This window comes from Pieris rapae, chromosome 5, assembly GCF_905147795.1.
Source record: "Pieris rapae chromosome 5, ilPieRapa1.1, whole genome shotgun sequence".
Lineage (NCBI taxonomy): Eukaryota > Metazoa > Arthropoda > Insecta > Lepidoptera > Pieridae > Pieris > Pieris rapae.
In genome coordinates, this window is record NC_059513.1 from 1,736,671 (window position 1) to 1,752,515 (window position 15,845).

A 15,845-nucleotide genomic window follows, 5' to 3' on the forward strand; every position below is an offset into this window, starting at 1 on the left:
GTATTTATGTAACTATATTCACTAAGTAAATAAAAACTGCGTTTACTGCAGAAGACGTTACCCGACAGAATTGCCATGTAAAGTTCTTTTATGTAACTACTAAACAAATACTAATTTTAACGGCCGGCAACGATCTCGCGAGCCTTCTGGCATTGAGTGTCCATGGGCGGCGGTATCGCTTAACATTAAAGTTTACATTTATCATCGGACATCTTGGCAGAATACGAAATTCAACCCGTATCAGCTCGACGTTCGTCATTTCACAACTAATGAACCCGCTGCCCACCGAAGTATTTCTGAACCAATTCGACTCGACTTCGACACCGTACCAATTCTTAAAAAGCCAACAAAGCACTCGCGAGGGTGACAATGGGAGTGTTCATATCTACAATAAAATTCTCAATGCTTCACAAAGTAACGTAATGATTAAGCAAACAACCTTGTGGTTGACGAAAGTGTCAATTTATCAAGTTTTCTCAAACACATAATATGTTAACAGCTAATTAACCAAGCCCATGTGAAACCTCCTTAATTAGTAATGGCGTCCCAAGCCGATTCGATTTGCAGTGAAATCAGCAGATAGCACCGAAAAGATTTACGAAATAACGTTGCAATACTTGCATTCGCTCTTAGACCTATTGTTTCAGCGTGTGACTACTATCCCAGATGTTATTGTAAACAAAATGTAGTCGCCCTTTAACATTAAAAAAAATCCCCTTATTCTTGAAAAATCCTTGTAGTGCTAGGATTTCGCTCACAGCTTTAATGTGCTAAAATCAAATGAATGTTTTATTAAATGTTATGGGATTAGGCGGGCCCAGCTCAAACGTGTGTTATGGTCGTATCGTATCGTCGTGCGCATTCAATACGGTAAAAGAAAACATCGTGAGGAAAGCGCATGATATGTCCCAAAAATTCAACGGCGTGTGTCAAGAACCGAAAAGGTGATTACTTGCGTATGAGTATATCAACAATATTTTTTTTTCATTTGCCCCATTGTGTGGTTATGGGATTTGACAGTTGACAGTTGACGTCATTCTGGTGTCCGTGGTTATTTATTTTAATAATTATTAAATCTTGCGTAATTCACGTATATTAGTGAAAATATTTACCCACTCTGTCCTTATGAATATGTAAACCTTGCTAAGTGCTTTTAAAAATAGGAAAAATTAGGTTTTCGAAGTTTAAAACTACGCAAGATATGACGTAAAATACAAACTGAAAATTTAAATTTAAATATTTCCTTTCCGCAATTACATTATGATTTTAAAATTTATATTTTTATTTTGCTAAATTATAATGCGCCTTGACCAATATAGGAATAATTTTACACAATAGAAGGTCACATTTAATTTAATAAAATAAAATTATATTGCACTGTTTGTTTGATATTAATTTTGTTTAATTTGTTGCAATCCTACCAAAATCGGTCCGGTTTTTGATTGGTTCTTCGATGAGACGTTCTTCGATTTCTTTTCAACATATATATATTATTCGTAATTCGCATATTTCAATATATAATTCGTAAATAATTCTTACTGCATTGATGTTCGTCACGGCAAGATAGTAACTATGGTGATAATAGGACAATTAATGGCTATGAGTCTTTAAGTACCTTATATTATGTTATGTTTAAATTATGTATATTTAAATAAAGTAATTCTAATATACCAGTTTAGTAATATATCAGTTTAGTTTATTTTTATTTCTTTTTGTTTCTGTTAAGTATGTTTTTTTTTGTTTTCCCTTTTTTTATTTTTGCACTTCTTGCCTACCTTATCTAATATAGTCATAGTGGTTTTTTCTTTTACTCACAGTGGTTGTCTGGAAAAAATCGCTCTAAAGCGATAAGGCCGCCAGTTGCTTGTCATTAAATTATGTTTAATATTTTCCTTTTATGTAATGCAACGAAGTGTTAATAAATAAATAAATACTTAGACTAATTCTTTGTGTGAGTTAGCTGCCAGCTCTTCCTTCTCCTGTGATGTCGACTAACCTTTTTGATATTTCCCTAAAAACCCTTATCGCACTAGGACCCCACGGAATTAAATATATATTTATTAAGTTACTGACAATTCTGTCTTATATATAATAAGTTAAAAATATAATTGTACTTTATTCTAACATACTTAATAACTAACCTTAAAATTTAATAATTAAAATATATTATTAAAGGAGTCTTTTTAGGCAAATATATATTTAAATATATATGTTAATATTTAAATTAAAATGCATGGTTAACTTGATTGTGTGTGCAAAAAACAGCTTTACCACTTATACTGCATCTTATATTATTACCTTCTTTGATATTGTTTTTAATGTAAATATGGTTTATCAATACAACTCGATAATTAATATAATTTTTTTTTCTCTCATACAATATTTGCAACAAACAATAAGATTGTTGAAAAAGTATTGGGAGACTGGATTCCAAATTAGGTAAGAACCTATGATATGGATAACCAGTCTTCCTTGGCAATTATCTTTGTATACACACACACAAACACACTAGAATATAAATATATATTTTAGTATTATATATAAATAAGAAAGTCTTACGCCGTGGGGTTTAACGCCCGAACCCAATAATGCATCCACAATCTCAGATAGAAAACAATCTGAGATTGTAGATTGTCTGACCGTGATAGTCCATCGATCTCCTATCTACATCCCAATAACCAAACCCTAGGAAAACAATCCATTTTTTGTAACGGCACAATGCAATCTTTTCCCTCTTTGTTGTTTAATTTTACACTCATATTTGTTAATCAATGTTAACCAAATAAAGTAAATAAAACCTATGCACATTTGACCCGTCAAACAAACTGTAAAAAAATTACGATAGAATATTGGCACAGTTGAACTGTCATTAATATACAAAAACCGATCCCGATCCAACCTACCATGGATAGGTTGTATCGACAGATAGCTATTATTTATTTAATAATAAGTAATCAACAGCTACTTAACACATATTATTATACAAAACACAAATACAATACACAAAGCCAAAACAGATTACACAGATTAAATAAAAAACAGAAATCAAGCATTAAAAGACAAAGTGTCATTTAAAAGAAAAACAAAAGAATAAAATTAAAAACTGCAAAATTAAAATATTTATAATCCGTTGATTGGTTATTGGCTCAATTTTTACAATATTTGGATTAAGATGTCTATATCAGATGGTCAAAAATGGATTGAGCTAGGTTACTGGGTTTGGGCGTAAGTGCAGATACGTTAATTAAAGGTTTAAGTTGGCACCTGGTAGATTGTACCGGTGACCCAAGAGATGGCGCTTCCCTTGCTCAACGAATAAGTTTCATAATACAGTAAGGAGATGCTGACAGCGTTAAAGGTATAAAATAAAATGTTTTGTTATTTTAATAACACATTATTTACGAATCCGGTAATGCATATCTATGTTAAATAAGATGATTACACGGAAATTAAATAACATTGTATCACCCACGTGTGAGGTTGAATAACCTGAATGATACCAGTTTATTGTTCAAGTAATTTAATTAGCCTAATTTGCATGGCATTCCATATGTGAGCTTTAAGCGAATCTATGTAGTAGATATTAACCTTATATTGTGGAACATTTATAATCTCTAGTCTGTGTTAGTGCACAGGATATAAATGTTACTGCTTCACTTGTCACGGGTGATCTTAGCGGGAATTTCTGATTCCAATTTTAAATTAATACAAGTATATATAAGTATATATATTTGTTGAGAATGAAACCTACTTGAAAAAAACTGCCGTATCGATTAATAGATAGAACAAAATTCAAAAACACATTTTTTTTTTCATTTTCAATTAAACATATAGATATTTATTTGTAAAAATTAGTAAGTATCAGTAGAATTAATAAGTCCCCAACTTTAATATGGAATGAAGATACAGTATTATTTATATAGTATTTTTATAGTTGACCGTACAAACACTATGTTATATTGAGCAAAATAGCAAGTAGTAATAGTGAGTAATAGTTAAAACACTTAAGGTATTCGTGTTCATAAGTATTGCGATCCATGTTGCATGTTATAAGTTGCTCCGTCATTTCCGATCGCTTACAAAACCTAACATTTCAATTTCTTGTTTATGTTTTTATATGCGCAAGTACACTGTGGATATAAATGATCTATAGTCATATTTATTCATCGAATATGCATACATATTTAAAAATTCGAACACAACTTGCGCAATACTTGAATCAATAATTTTAAATATACCACAGACTATATGGACAAAGGTGTATTATCACAGGTGAATCTGATTTTAAAAATAGAATTCCCATTTAAACCTACTTACTCAGGAAATTCCAAATTGAAAATAATCATTTTAGTCTGTTAACTATAGAGCTGTAGCATATTCTATAATATTTCCAATACCTATAATTATTTATACATTATTACAATCAAATATACAGTATTTACAATTTTCTTAACCTAGATAGTAATAATAAAAATAATTACAAATTAATAAAAAACAAATTTTAAGGGAGGATAGACGGGGCAAATACCTTAGATAAAATTCTGCGTTATACAAGGTATACACTTATACGCCAAAGTAATATTTTATTTAGACAAACGTTAAGCGGACACTACAATTAAAATATGTCCGCCCTTTACCCTATTGAGTGGTTATAAGATTTCTACGTTTATTTTATGTTCTATATATAAACGTGTTTTTTTAAATTCCTAAGAACAACAATTATTGTACACAATAACTGGAATTCACGCTTGTTTGGCCCGTTCATAATTAACTTCAATTTCGCGGTTAAACCATTGATTATTGATATAACTAGTAAATTACTTAATTCCAAGTACAACAAGGTTTAATAACTAATTATAAAACGATCATGATTTAATAACAGTCGAATGTTCTTGTTCAAAGATTTGTTTCATACTTTAACACAGCGTAAATAAACATTGCTGTGTTATTCGAATGTCTGTTTACCGATTTGAGATTCAAGGCTGGCTTTAAGTGAAAAGATCCGTAAATAAGTACTTATTAAAAGTACAAAAATCTTATGCAAGAATGGTAATACACTATTTGCCGTGGGAGAACTAATAAAGGAGAAAGGAGATACTTGTTTACCAAAAATCGCGAGAATAATATAATAAAAATAATATAAAAAGCTCTATAAGCAAAAATAAGTCGTTGCCTTATTCCAATAAACCCAAATAGGCTTTCAAACTATGATTAATTGTAGTTAATCAATTAGACCATAGATGGCGCCACTGTCTATTCCATAAAACATAACCTTTAGTCTTTAAATCAACTGTGGAAATTTATACTGACTTCTGAGGCGTTCGTTGAATGAAATTTTTTTTAGTCTGTGACATTGTCGTCCCAATATCGACAATTGTATGTTTTGACTCGTGCTTTAAACTCAATAAAAATAAATATTTATAAGTATCTTTTTTATCTTATCTGATTTATCATTATATTTACCTCATAGGTTGTATACGGAAAATTATTAAGTTTATTTTAAGACTTTAATTGGTCGTACAACCAATTCAATTTAAACTGTTATTAAAATATTTAAAAATATAATTATTAAAACTTTTATATTTTAAAATAGATTAATTACAATACCCACTCATATTATGAAATTTAACGTGTAGTTCTTATAGTAATGACAAACACGAGCCTGCCTGGCATCATGATCATTATAATATAGTTGTTGAAAACGAAATCGTATTATAATGAAACGTCAAACGAACTAAAATGGCTGGCAAAGAGCTCCTTTCCCGCCATTGTCAGTGACATTTGACCGGAGCATGCGCAATGGGTGTCGCGACCCGACTTTACATACAATATACAGCTGTGGTAACGCTTATTACGTTTTTGCCTAAATTCCATTTTCAATTTTTTTAAATTCGCAATGTCATGTCAAATGATCGCATAATCGTGTCTAGACATTTTCACAGAGGTTTGCTAATCTGCAGTGCTGTTGTCTACGATAATTTGACAGTGATGAAGGTTGACGCTCGCTTACTTCATAGTATACTATTATACTCTATTATCCCAAGACTATGTCAATGAAATTTAACTACGAATTATCCGTACCTTCGAAGTGCGCCCCAAGGCCACTCAATCGGCTTTATCATAATGATATATAGCATAATATAAATGTAATATTTACCGTTTGTGTGTACGGTAAAACAATTAACTTACCCTTCAAATCAGGCAAAGCCGTGAATTAAGCTTATTAAACTATCAATGTTATCAGAATAGCGCGCTGATTTGGCCGCCATGATTGTTTATGATTTCCAAGCTTCTGATTGGTTAGTGCAGCGCATGCGCTCCAGCTCTAATTCCATTCGTCGAGCACAAATTGAAATAGGAACCACATGTGGCACTTGTTGAGAACATTCACTCCAACCTAATCTTTATGGACGTTGTATATATAGTTTTTGTTTTATGTATTTTATATTGAGTTAACTTTCATTTAGATGACACTATAAATTGATTTATGACGTTCTTCTCGTCTTCTATGTTATTCTATTTTCAAATACATTAAACGCTTTTCAACTTGTTTAGTTATCCTAGTTTATGTTTGTTTGTTTAAATAAAAATTTTGATATATGGAAATTTCTATTAGTTTCTTGGTTTTATCGTGAAAGCGTAATACACATACAGACTAACTTTCACATTTATAACAGTTAGGTCGGCGGTTTACCAGCTTCCGACGAATATTTCTTGTTCCTATACAGTTAACTGCGTTTTTATGTAGGTACTTGGAAGATAACTGAGATTTATGTAATGTTTATTCAATTGACCCACAAATAATTTACTAACTACCTACAGACAAATACTACGTAAAAAATATAAATGAAATAAATATAGGCCGAAGCAAAATACCGTAAGAAGCAAAATAAAAATAATTGAATACCTATCAAATTTTCGGTCTATATTTTTTCTATGCAATGCCGATTTCCTTTCGATGTTTTCCTTCACATAATAAAAACAAAAATGCACTGCTGGGATTCGAACCTTAGGGATGTGAGTAGCACGGCGAACAATAGACGGCGCAATAATATTGCGGGTACTTATTATACGGGATTAAACTCTGCATTAATTGAAACATTCATTAAGCAACATTAAAAACAGATGATTACAACCAGCTATTACTAACGACGAAGATATGCTACATTATATATTTATATGACATCGATTCCTAGTAATGCGATCTAATATTTGTATGTGCATATTTACGATATAAAATACCGCATTTTTGTTAAACAAATAGTTTATAAAGTTGGCTTATTGAGCTGCCTATCCCGACTACCTCTGTTTTTTTAAATTTTAAATACAAAAACCTAACCTTATATAGGTATTAATTCAAGGAAATTAATAAACTTACCTTTCCCTCTCAATATATTTATGAAAATATTATGTATGTATACAAAAAATAGTGATAAGTATACTAGAATAAAACATACGCACAATGTTAATACTCACAACAGACGCAGGCTGCAATTTCCCCGTACTAGACTATCTGAAGTTAGTAAATATTTTTTGGGAAAAGGGATACTCTTGTTTCATAAAATCCCAGAAGCTCTCTTATCTCCGCGTTTTAATAAATTTAAGAAATGTATTAAAGAAAAGCTGTATAAAAAGGCTAATTATAAAGTTGGCGATTATCTAGTTGATAAAAGAGCCTCGACTAGTACTTCTAATTAATTTGCTATATTTGTTTTAAATATTGTAGTATTGTTTGATGATTTGCTTTTTTAGAGTATCGAGATTTTTTTCCGGCTTTTTCTCTCGGCCTACACCCTCTTTCTTCTTTGCCGATGAGTAGGGATGCCCACAGGTTCAAATTTAATGACGTGGAAAAAGTGATACCTTGTTGATATTTTGTTCTATAATAAACGTATTTTTTTCAATTACTAAAAAGTTTATACGTCATATAAAGGAGTCGATATGCGACGAATAACAAAATTAAATACATATAATAAAAAAAAAATGTCCAGCTAAGTTGAGAGTTAATTCCAGATCATTTTATTAGTATTTTACCTTACTATGCTGTATAACCTTGTTTTGCCATGTGTTGTACAAAAAATGACGAGGTATAGAATGCAGTGGTATCGTTCTGTGAGCATGTAATGCTACAAAAGGAGTCAACAGAATAAGAGAGGGAGCGCTTTAGGACGAATCCTGGGAGTAGAAGACGTGGAGTGAATAGTAGAAGATATGCCCATCTCCTACCTCCTATTTAGTGTTTACTCCACCGAAGGTTTTTGAGTGTAACATGCTGTTGAGGTCCCGGTAGACCCCGGAGCCTCTGTAACGCGCCTTTGTAGGAAATTCTCGAAGTGGTTTTAGTAGGTATCTTTCACTCAATCTCTGAATAACAGAGATTTTGGTGTGGGTCGAGTCCCACATACCCCTGCAATGTTTTAGGGCATGCGCAAATGTATTTCATCTCGAATATATTAAAAAAAAGTGGCTCAGCTTAATTTCACACCCCCAGTTTGTACCATAGACATTTCTTTCTACATTTTACAGTCGCTCATCAGAAAAACATTGTGAAGAAACTGGCTTGCCAAAAAAGTTTTTTTTAGTTCCCAACAAACCTTTTGTTGTATATATGTAAAATTTGTTGTATACAGATTATACAACAAATTGATACCAGCAACAGTTTTCCGGATTCGTTTTTTTGGCGCAAAATAAACTTGTTTTGTTTTAAGAGGTTCATGAATTTAAATATAAACAACGAATTGTTTAATTGGATTTTAACATTAACTTATTTTTAACTTTGAGGTCATGTGAAGTTTGTACATTGACGACAAAAAAAGAGTTGTAAAGTTGTACTTTTTAATTAATAACTTTTCGCTTACAGTTATAATTTTGTTACAGATAATCGGCGAAAGAGAATATGCTGTGAGACCGACCAGACTAGCAACTGAAGAGTTTCAGACGGGACAGCCTTTAGAAAATATTATTTTACAGGTAAAAATCTATAAAAATAATTGTGACTAAATATTGTAAAAATTTCGATAGGTATGGAGATAATATTTATTTGTTATAAGCACTTCGTTGCAAGTATATAATAATATTATAGAAATAATATAATTTAAAAAAAACAAGTGAAAAAAAAATTGTGCACTTATGTTATACTGTGGCGTAATAACATAAAATTATTTTCTTTCGCCATATTAAGAATAAATTAAAATATTGACTATAAGTAACTTGATGGTGTGTGTCTTTTTGTGATGGTCACATCGTAAAAAAATACTTTAATATTTCCCTAGCGCGCCAAAAGACTTATAAGTATAATTTCAAAACAAAATTAGATAATGTAAGCGCAAGAAGAGAAAAAATATACATAGTTATTTAGACAAACTAAGCTAAGCAATTAAAACATATAAACAGTGAAAAGAACAATAATAAAACATGAAATAGAAAAAGTTCACATAAAATACATTGAAAATTATACTATATCCCATATGGTCCCAAGTTTTATCAAAATCGCTTAAATTTTTGAAATATCGTCATTTTAAGTTAAAAATCCTTAAAAAGGTTTACCTTTGCTAAGTTATTGTAATACTCGAATACCATACTTGAATATTACATCAAACGCGAACAAAAACTAAAGTTAATATATGCAGGTATATAACATGATTTTTTGCATATTTCTTTAAACGGTTTTAATTTGTTATCGATTTATTTTTTCGTATTTAATAGTTAGCTCAAAGTTCCACCCACGTATTCCACGGTCCAATTCACAAGACATTTTATTTTGCGAACAGTGACTTAAACTACGACTTCGGGTGGGGGTATTCCCTGGGAGATACGACCTCCTATTGTTTAGAAATAAAGATACTCCTCCCTCAAAGTCCGGCAACGCACTCACTAACATGGGCAGCGTGACTGCCCGTTTTAGGGCGTCCCGTAGGCTCTCTTGCTTATATTGCCTATACTATACAAAACCTAATTGTTAGGCATCTAATTAACCCTGAGATACTGTTTGCATACCAAAAGTAAAAGTATTTAAAGTACTTTCTCAATCATTTATAAAAAAAAGATATTTTAACATGTAATAAAAGAACCAATGAGTGCAGTGAATGATTGACAGTTACTTTTACTAATACATAATTATTTTTAGTCTATATTTTTGACATTAAGTTTAGGCGGGGAATATAGATATATCAACAAGATATAGCAAACTTGATGGACGGAAGCGGTAGACATGTTTTTGATTACTGTAATTATAAAATAAAGTAAAAATAAATCTTGTTTTTAATTTAAAAATTAGGAATTTCTAAGAAAAGAGGCTTGATCCGTTGGTGTTGTGTTGAAGATGTGGGGTGCTCTGCATCATCTACGTTGGTCGTCGAGGAAGACTAACTATGTAAAACTAAAACAGATTTATTTTCGAAGCAATTAGACTTAAGGTCCTTCAAGCTTCGTCTTACAACACACATGCCAGCCACACTGCCACCGGTGTGACTGTCCATGGCAGCCGTACTACTGCCTATTAATATACACTTGCCTATAATAAAACAATATACAAAAATGCATTCCTAGCACTGAATAGGACGTTCCAGTTTTCCAGATTCAAAAAGTTTATCACAAGCAAATTACATAACAGACAATTGTTGCCATAGACAAGGCGCCGCAATAACCTTCAAAATAATTGCCAGCTAATTAATTTAAAACTACGCTTCAAACCAGCCTGATGGGATTATCATAATATAATATCTTGATTTAATGGTCCGTGCATAATTAAGGTCTTTTGACGTAACGGGGCTTAGAATCACCTTTCGTTTTCATAATAGGGTTACTCTATCACCCATGACCTGTATTGTCTATGAAACAGACATTAAAAATCATTGACCATAGATAAAATCAGCATTAACACTCTAAAATGTTTGTTTTTTTTATCTTTAAGAATATTGTTTGTGAAATAAAAATGTATTAATTTTTTGCACTAGATTAGCTTGTAGAAACTAGAAATCAAACAATAAATAAGAAAAAATCTGTATAAGATAACAATTACATAATCTATATTGTACAACAATCTTTTATGTTTATAACTTCTTTTTTATAATCTACACAGACTATACTACGCATGAAAAGATAAAATATAATCTTTCATTCATTTCTTATCGGTCAACACTCAGCGAATGTTTTTAATACATACACGTCGAATAGTAAACCCTTTGCCTTTCCGAAATATCAGTCCTTGGACTACAATCGTATTTTAAAAGGTATCTTGAGGTTTTTCATGTTGGTATATAGATAATGATTTGTCAGTTTAATAGTCTGCGTCGGAGAACGGACTCTTAGGCTTATATTTCCTTATACCAGTAGATTTCAAAGTCCAAGCCTATTCTAGATTTTTACAAAATTGTAACGAGATAGATGTACGGATTAAAAATGCCGTAAAATTTAAAAATTAAATAAATCAACGAGTAACTTAGTTGTTCAACAACACAAATTACGCTCAGAAACAGACTGTTAAATAATAATAAACACAAAAGCTGTTACATAAATCATCAAGCATTTCTTGCTGAAAACGGCTTAACATGAGGAAAATTCGAGAAACATTTCCTTCATTATCAACGATATTACATTTTTTATCTGTCAATTTGAAGCGACAAATCACCAGGATAGATATTGTAAATCTTTCGCGTTTAAGAAATACTTTTATTTTGATTTAGCTTTAGGACCGTTTAAAAAAAACACCTGTGTCAGGGTTAAAAGTCACATACAATATGTTTAATGATTTTACGAACTCGTATCAAGACCTTTAAGTCAAATCTTAATTTGGCCCCAATTTAATAATTAATTAAATTTTATTATTAAATTTAATAAATCTTTTGGTTAATAAAAAAAAATTAAATGAAAATATAACGTTTTGTTTATTCAAATGTATAAGTCAAAGACAACATTACAAACAGTGGTATGTAATTAGTAATTACTAAAGACCTAACACCTTTGCTCTATGATTGAGTCAATTATTTGTGTAATGACGACTAATTGTCATTACAGCGAACTTTAGCCATACTAAACGATCTCTTAGGGTGCGCCAACATCTAGTGAATGTGTAGCTTGATCGCGTACGGCGCTTAGTTTGCGAGCGAACTGCGCGCGGGCGACGCACGAACAAAAAATCACGCGCGCAGCTCACAAACGCCTCGCGAGCTGCACATTCGCGGCATATTCGCCAGATATGGACGCACCCTTATATTAACTAAAGATATGTATCGTGCACTAACTGCTTATTTCACGTGCGTAAAGGACATAGAGGAAGATTCAGAAACTCAGCTCTAAGAATGTCCAACCCACCATATGTCAAAACTCTTTGATTTTGACATTTGACGATTTTCGATTACGGGACGTCATACATATTTGACAGTTTGACGTATCTTCCAGATTCAAAATTCTAACACATAAATTATCCATAGACTGTAGAAATGAACTGGTAGAAAATTTAAATTTAAGATCTTTTCTGTTGACGTTCATAAAAGTACTTAGTTACCTATACAAATAAAGTTATTTTGGGCTTGAGTTTATTGTCATGTCGCGAATGTCAAATACGTATTGATGAAATTTTTAATAGATATTGTATCAGGAACAGTTCCCCAATCGATAATTGAGCCCATGACCTATTGGTCATAGCTATTGCTAAACCATGAAGGCGTCGAAAATATACCTAACTTATTTAATTAAAAAAAAACAATATTAGTATCTGATAGAACTAATTGTGATAATGTTTGAGAGCAAAAATTCTGTTTTTGTTTGGTTTCCGCCTAGAGCAATTGCGAAAGATAATAGAATTATTACATAAAAAATAAGATTTTATTTTATAGACATTTATTATATTATAACAAAGGAAAATGTATGAATTGCGTGATGCATAATGATTCTAAATCGAGGTACTTTTTCTACTGTTCCTCATAACTATGACAAGATTGGTAATAGACATGAACAAATATGCATATGACACAACCAATTAATACATTCACTTAATGTCCTATGACAGAAGGCATCCATAGTGAATCTCGTTTTCCCGGCTCTTTTTGCCTCATCTGTACGACGCTAGGTTTCTTGAGACAGCTACGATTTCGCTTTCCTTGCGGGTTCCAATCACGCCCCTGTTTGGACATATAATTGTAATTTCTTCGAATTGTGTGGCTTTACCACTTGCACAGCGAAAACATTCATTAAGTTAAATTTGTGTGTGTCAATAAATGTAAGTGTTTTTAGGTTATATAACCGTTTTTTTTTTCAAATAGAAGATGTGTGTGTTTGTCCTATTATCGCATTAGTTTGAACCTTCAAACCGTCATACATATTCGTTTGCTGTTATATAATTCACGGACCAGGTAAAAAGATATCGACCAAAAATTACAAAACGAATCCCGGTGGAACCAGTTCCCGTGGGCATAACGGTTCAGGTCATTGACATTAATCGTTAATTATACAGGATACGTTTACCTGACGCGAAAAAGAGAGTTTTTATAAATACGGTAGTAAAAGAGCTTTTAATAATTTCTTATGGTAAATGGTGAAATATAAATCCACATTTTTTTTTATGAGGCGAAAATGCACATACACATGCCCGAATCAAGGATGTCGAGCTTGACGCGGGGTCTATGGGGCTGGGTCTATACACAAATCCCTCTGCTATTCAGAGGGGTAGCGAGACCGCACCCACTAAAAACACCTCAGCCTTCACACGCCCTTAAGATGTGCCCTCAGGGTTCGCTAGGCATTCTACCCAAGAGACCCGGCCAAATCTACTAAATAGCTTAGTCTAAAGTAACCACTGATTAAAAAAACACTTGAGGGTAGCCTTGAAGTAGTTAATTTAAAGTTTAAAAGACACCAGTGGCGCTTCGATCTTTTTGGTAGAGCCTCAGGCTTCTGTATGTTTTGTGAATATTTTTTGCTAATAAGTAAGTTGGTGAACCTTCTGCACCTGACAATCTCTCATATCTTTCATTCACCTTACGAGTAAATGTAGATTCACATAGAAAGTCCATTGGTGCACGGAAATCGGAAATCACAACTACTTACGACCGGATGAGAGTCGCTCAATGTGTCATAGTCTGATTTGTATAGATGGTGTTTTTTTTACAGACTGGGGGCAAACGGGCAGGTCGCTGAATATATAATACCTTTATGTTTGATATTCTGTAGTTTTTTTGTGTATAGTGTTGCGAGAAGCTCTAAATCTATCATAAAGTTTAAATTGACTTTATTCATATATGTTTAATTGTTTCAGTTTGACGACTTCGTGCGATCACTAAATGTGGACCCACACTCTCCCCTCTTTAGGCTAGTAACCGACGGACAACCACCACTCAGGTATGTGATTATTATAGTTTGAAATCTCCTTAAGATCCTGAGACATACATGTAATGAATAGTAGTAGTCAATATTATTATTACCAAGGGGCCGTTCAAGTATTACGTACGCACTACAGGGAGGGGGTCTTTGATTTTCTTAGTGGGGGTTACCTCAACAGTAATTATTTACTTTTTTACACATATTACACACACATTGTTTTTACTTGAAAAGAAATGCATTTTTGAGGGTACCTACAAAAAATTAATTCGTTTAGGTACTAATATTTTTGAAAGCTTGCGTACTTTTGCTGACAAGAGGAGTGGGGGGAGGGGATAAATTGCAGTAAATTGCTCCTAATATAATATTCCAAATATAAATTATAGATACAAATGTTGAGATTTAGAAAGACTTATGACTCCCTAACCTATGTCAAAATTCAATCCGTTTTTGCCGTACGGCAGCTAGACTTAGCGTTTCTGAATATCAGGATAAAGGTAGGAAAACCTTCTTTTATCAAAAAGAAAAGAAAGAATCTTTTATCATCGGACATCGAGGCAGACTAGGAAAAGACTATATCACCCCGACGTCTGTCATCCCACAACTGATCGTTTTGGCAGTTTTTACCTCTATGTGGAACCAGCTGTGCACTAAAGAAACCAATTCGACAGCGTCCTTTAAGAAAGCAGTGTCATTCCTTAAAATTTGGGCAACGCACTCGCTCCTCTAGCCCGGTTGGCCCCATTTCCATAAAACAAATCTGCTTAATATCTTGCTTATACTATGATATAAGGTAATTGATAAACATATTTACAAATAACGAAGTCAACCTGTCCAACCAAAACAGATCTATCAAAATAATGACGGAAAAATACAATCTTTATTAATATTTAATTCGAATTTTAAACCTATTGGTTTAACTCAAATATACACATTAAATCTCAATCAATGTATTTAGTTTTAATCTATTTGTAGCCATAAAACCACCCCAGTGTCATATTTTATTTACTGCTCATTCCTATCTATGCCATCTAAAGACTCTTATTATCTGTCGCCCTCTAGAATTTATTCCACGTATTGAACGTAACTTTAAAATAAACCATAGACTACAATAAAGAATACATGACACATGGAAATCGGTTGAGTAAGGTCAATGCAAACAGATCAGCCATTTCCATATTTAACTGATCGTTATCACTTCCGTTTTTTACTAAATTTAAATAATCAAATAGCAATTGTTAAACTTAAAAATAGATTATTGTGGTTATGGTAATTCTGTATTACACATATCCTCTATATGTTTGTCTCATTTCTGACACTCAAACGTACTGCTGAAATATGTTTATTTAAAAACAAAATTTAAAGTTTGTTACTTTACTTAAAAACAATTACATTAATCTTTTATAATGCATAATTTTCTAACAATAAAAACTTCGAATAAAATTTTTAACGATAAACCAAAACTAGCGTCCTTTCCACAGACTAATAAACAAATTAAATGAAACATCAGTTAACACATAATAGATATT

The 15,845-nt window shown here is 32.0% G+C and overlaps 1 protein-coding gene across 3 annotated transcripts in view; it reads left to right on the plus strand.

Moving 5' to 3' along the window:
• LOC110996351 (RNA-binding protein fusilli) overlaps positions 1-15,845 on the plus strand; it is a 77,172-nt gene that overhangs the window by 24,304 nt on the left and 37,023 nt on the right. For all 3 annotated transcript variants that reach the window (XM_022263972.2, XM_022263973.2, XM_022263971.2), the window contains exons 2-3: positions 8,878-8,970; positions 14,255-14,337. In XM_022263972.2, coding sequence (XP_022119664.2) covers positions 8,878-8,970; positions 14,255-14,337 — 176 coding nt within the window. The remainder of the gene's footprint in view (positions 1-8,877; positions 8,971-14,254; positions 14,338-15,845) is intronic.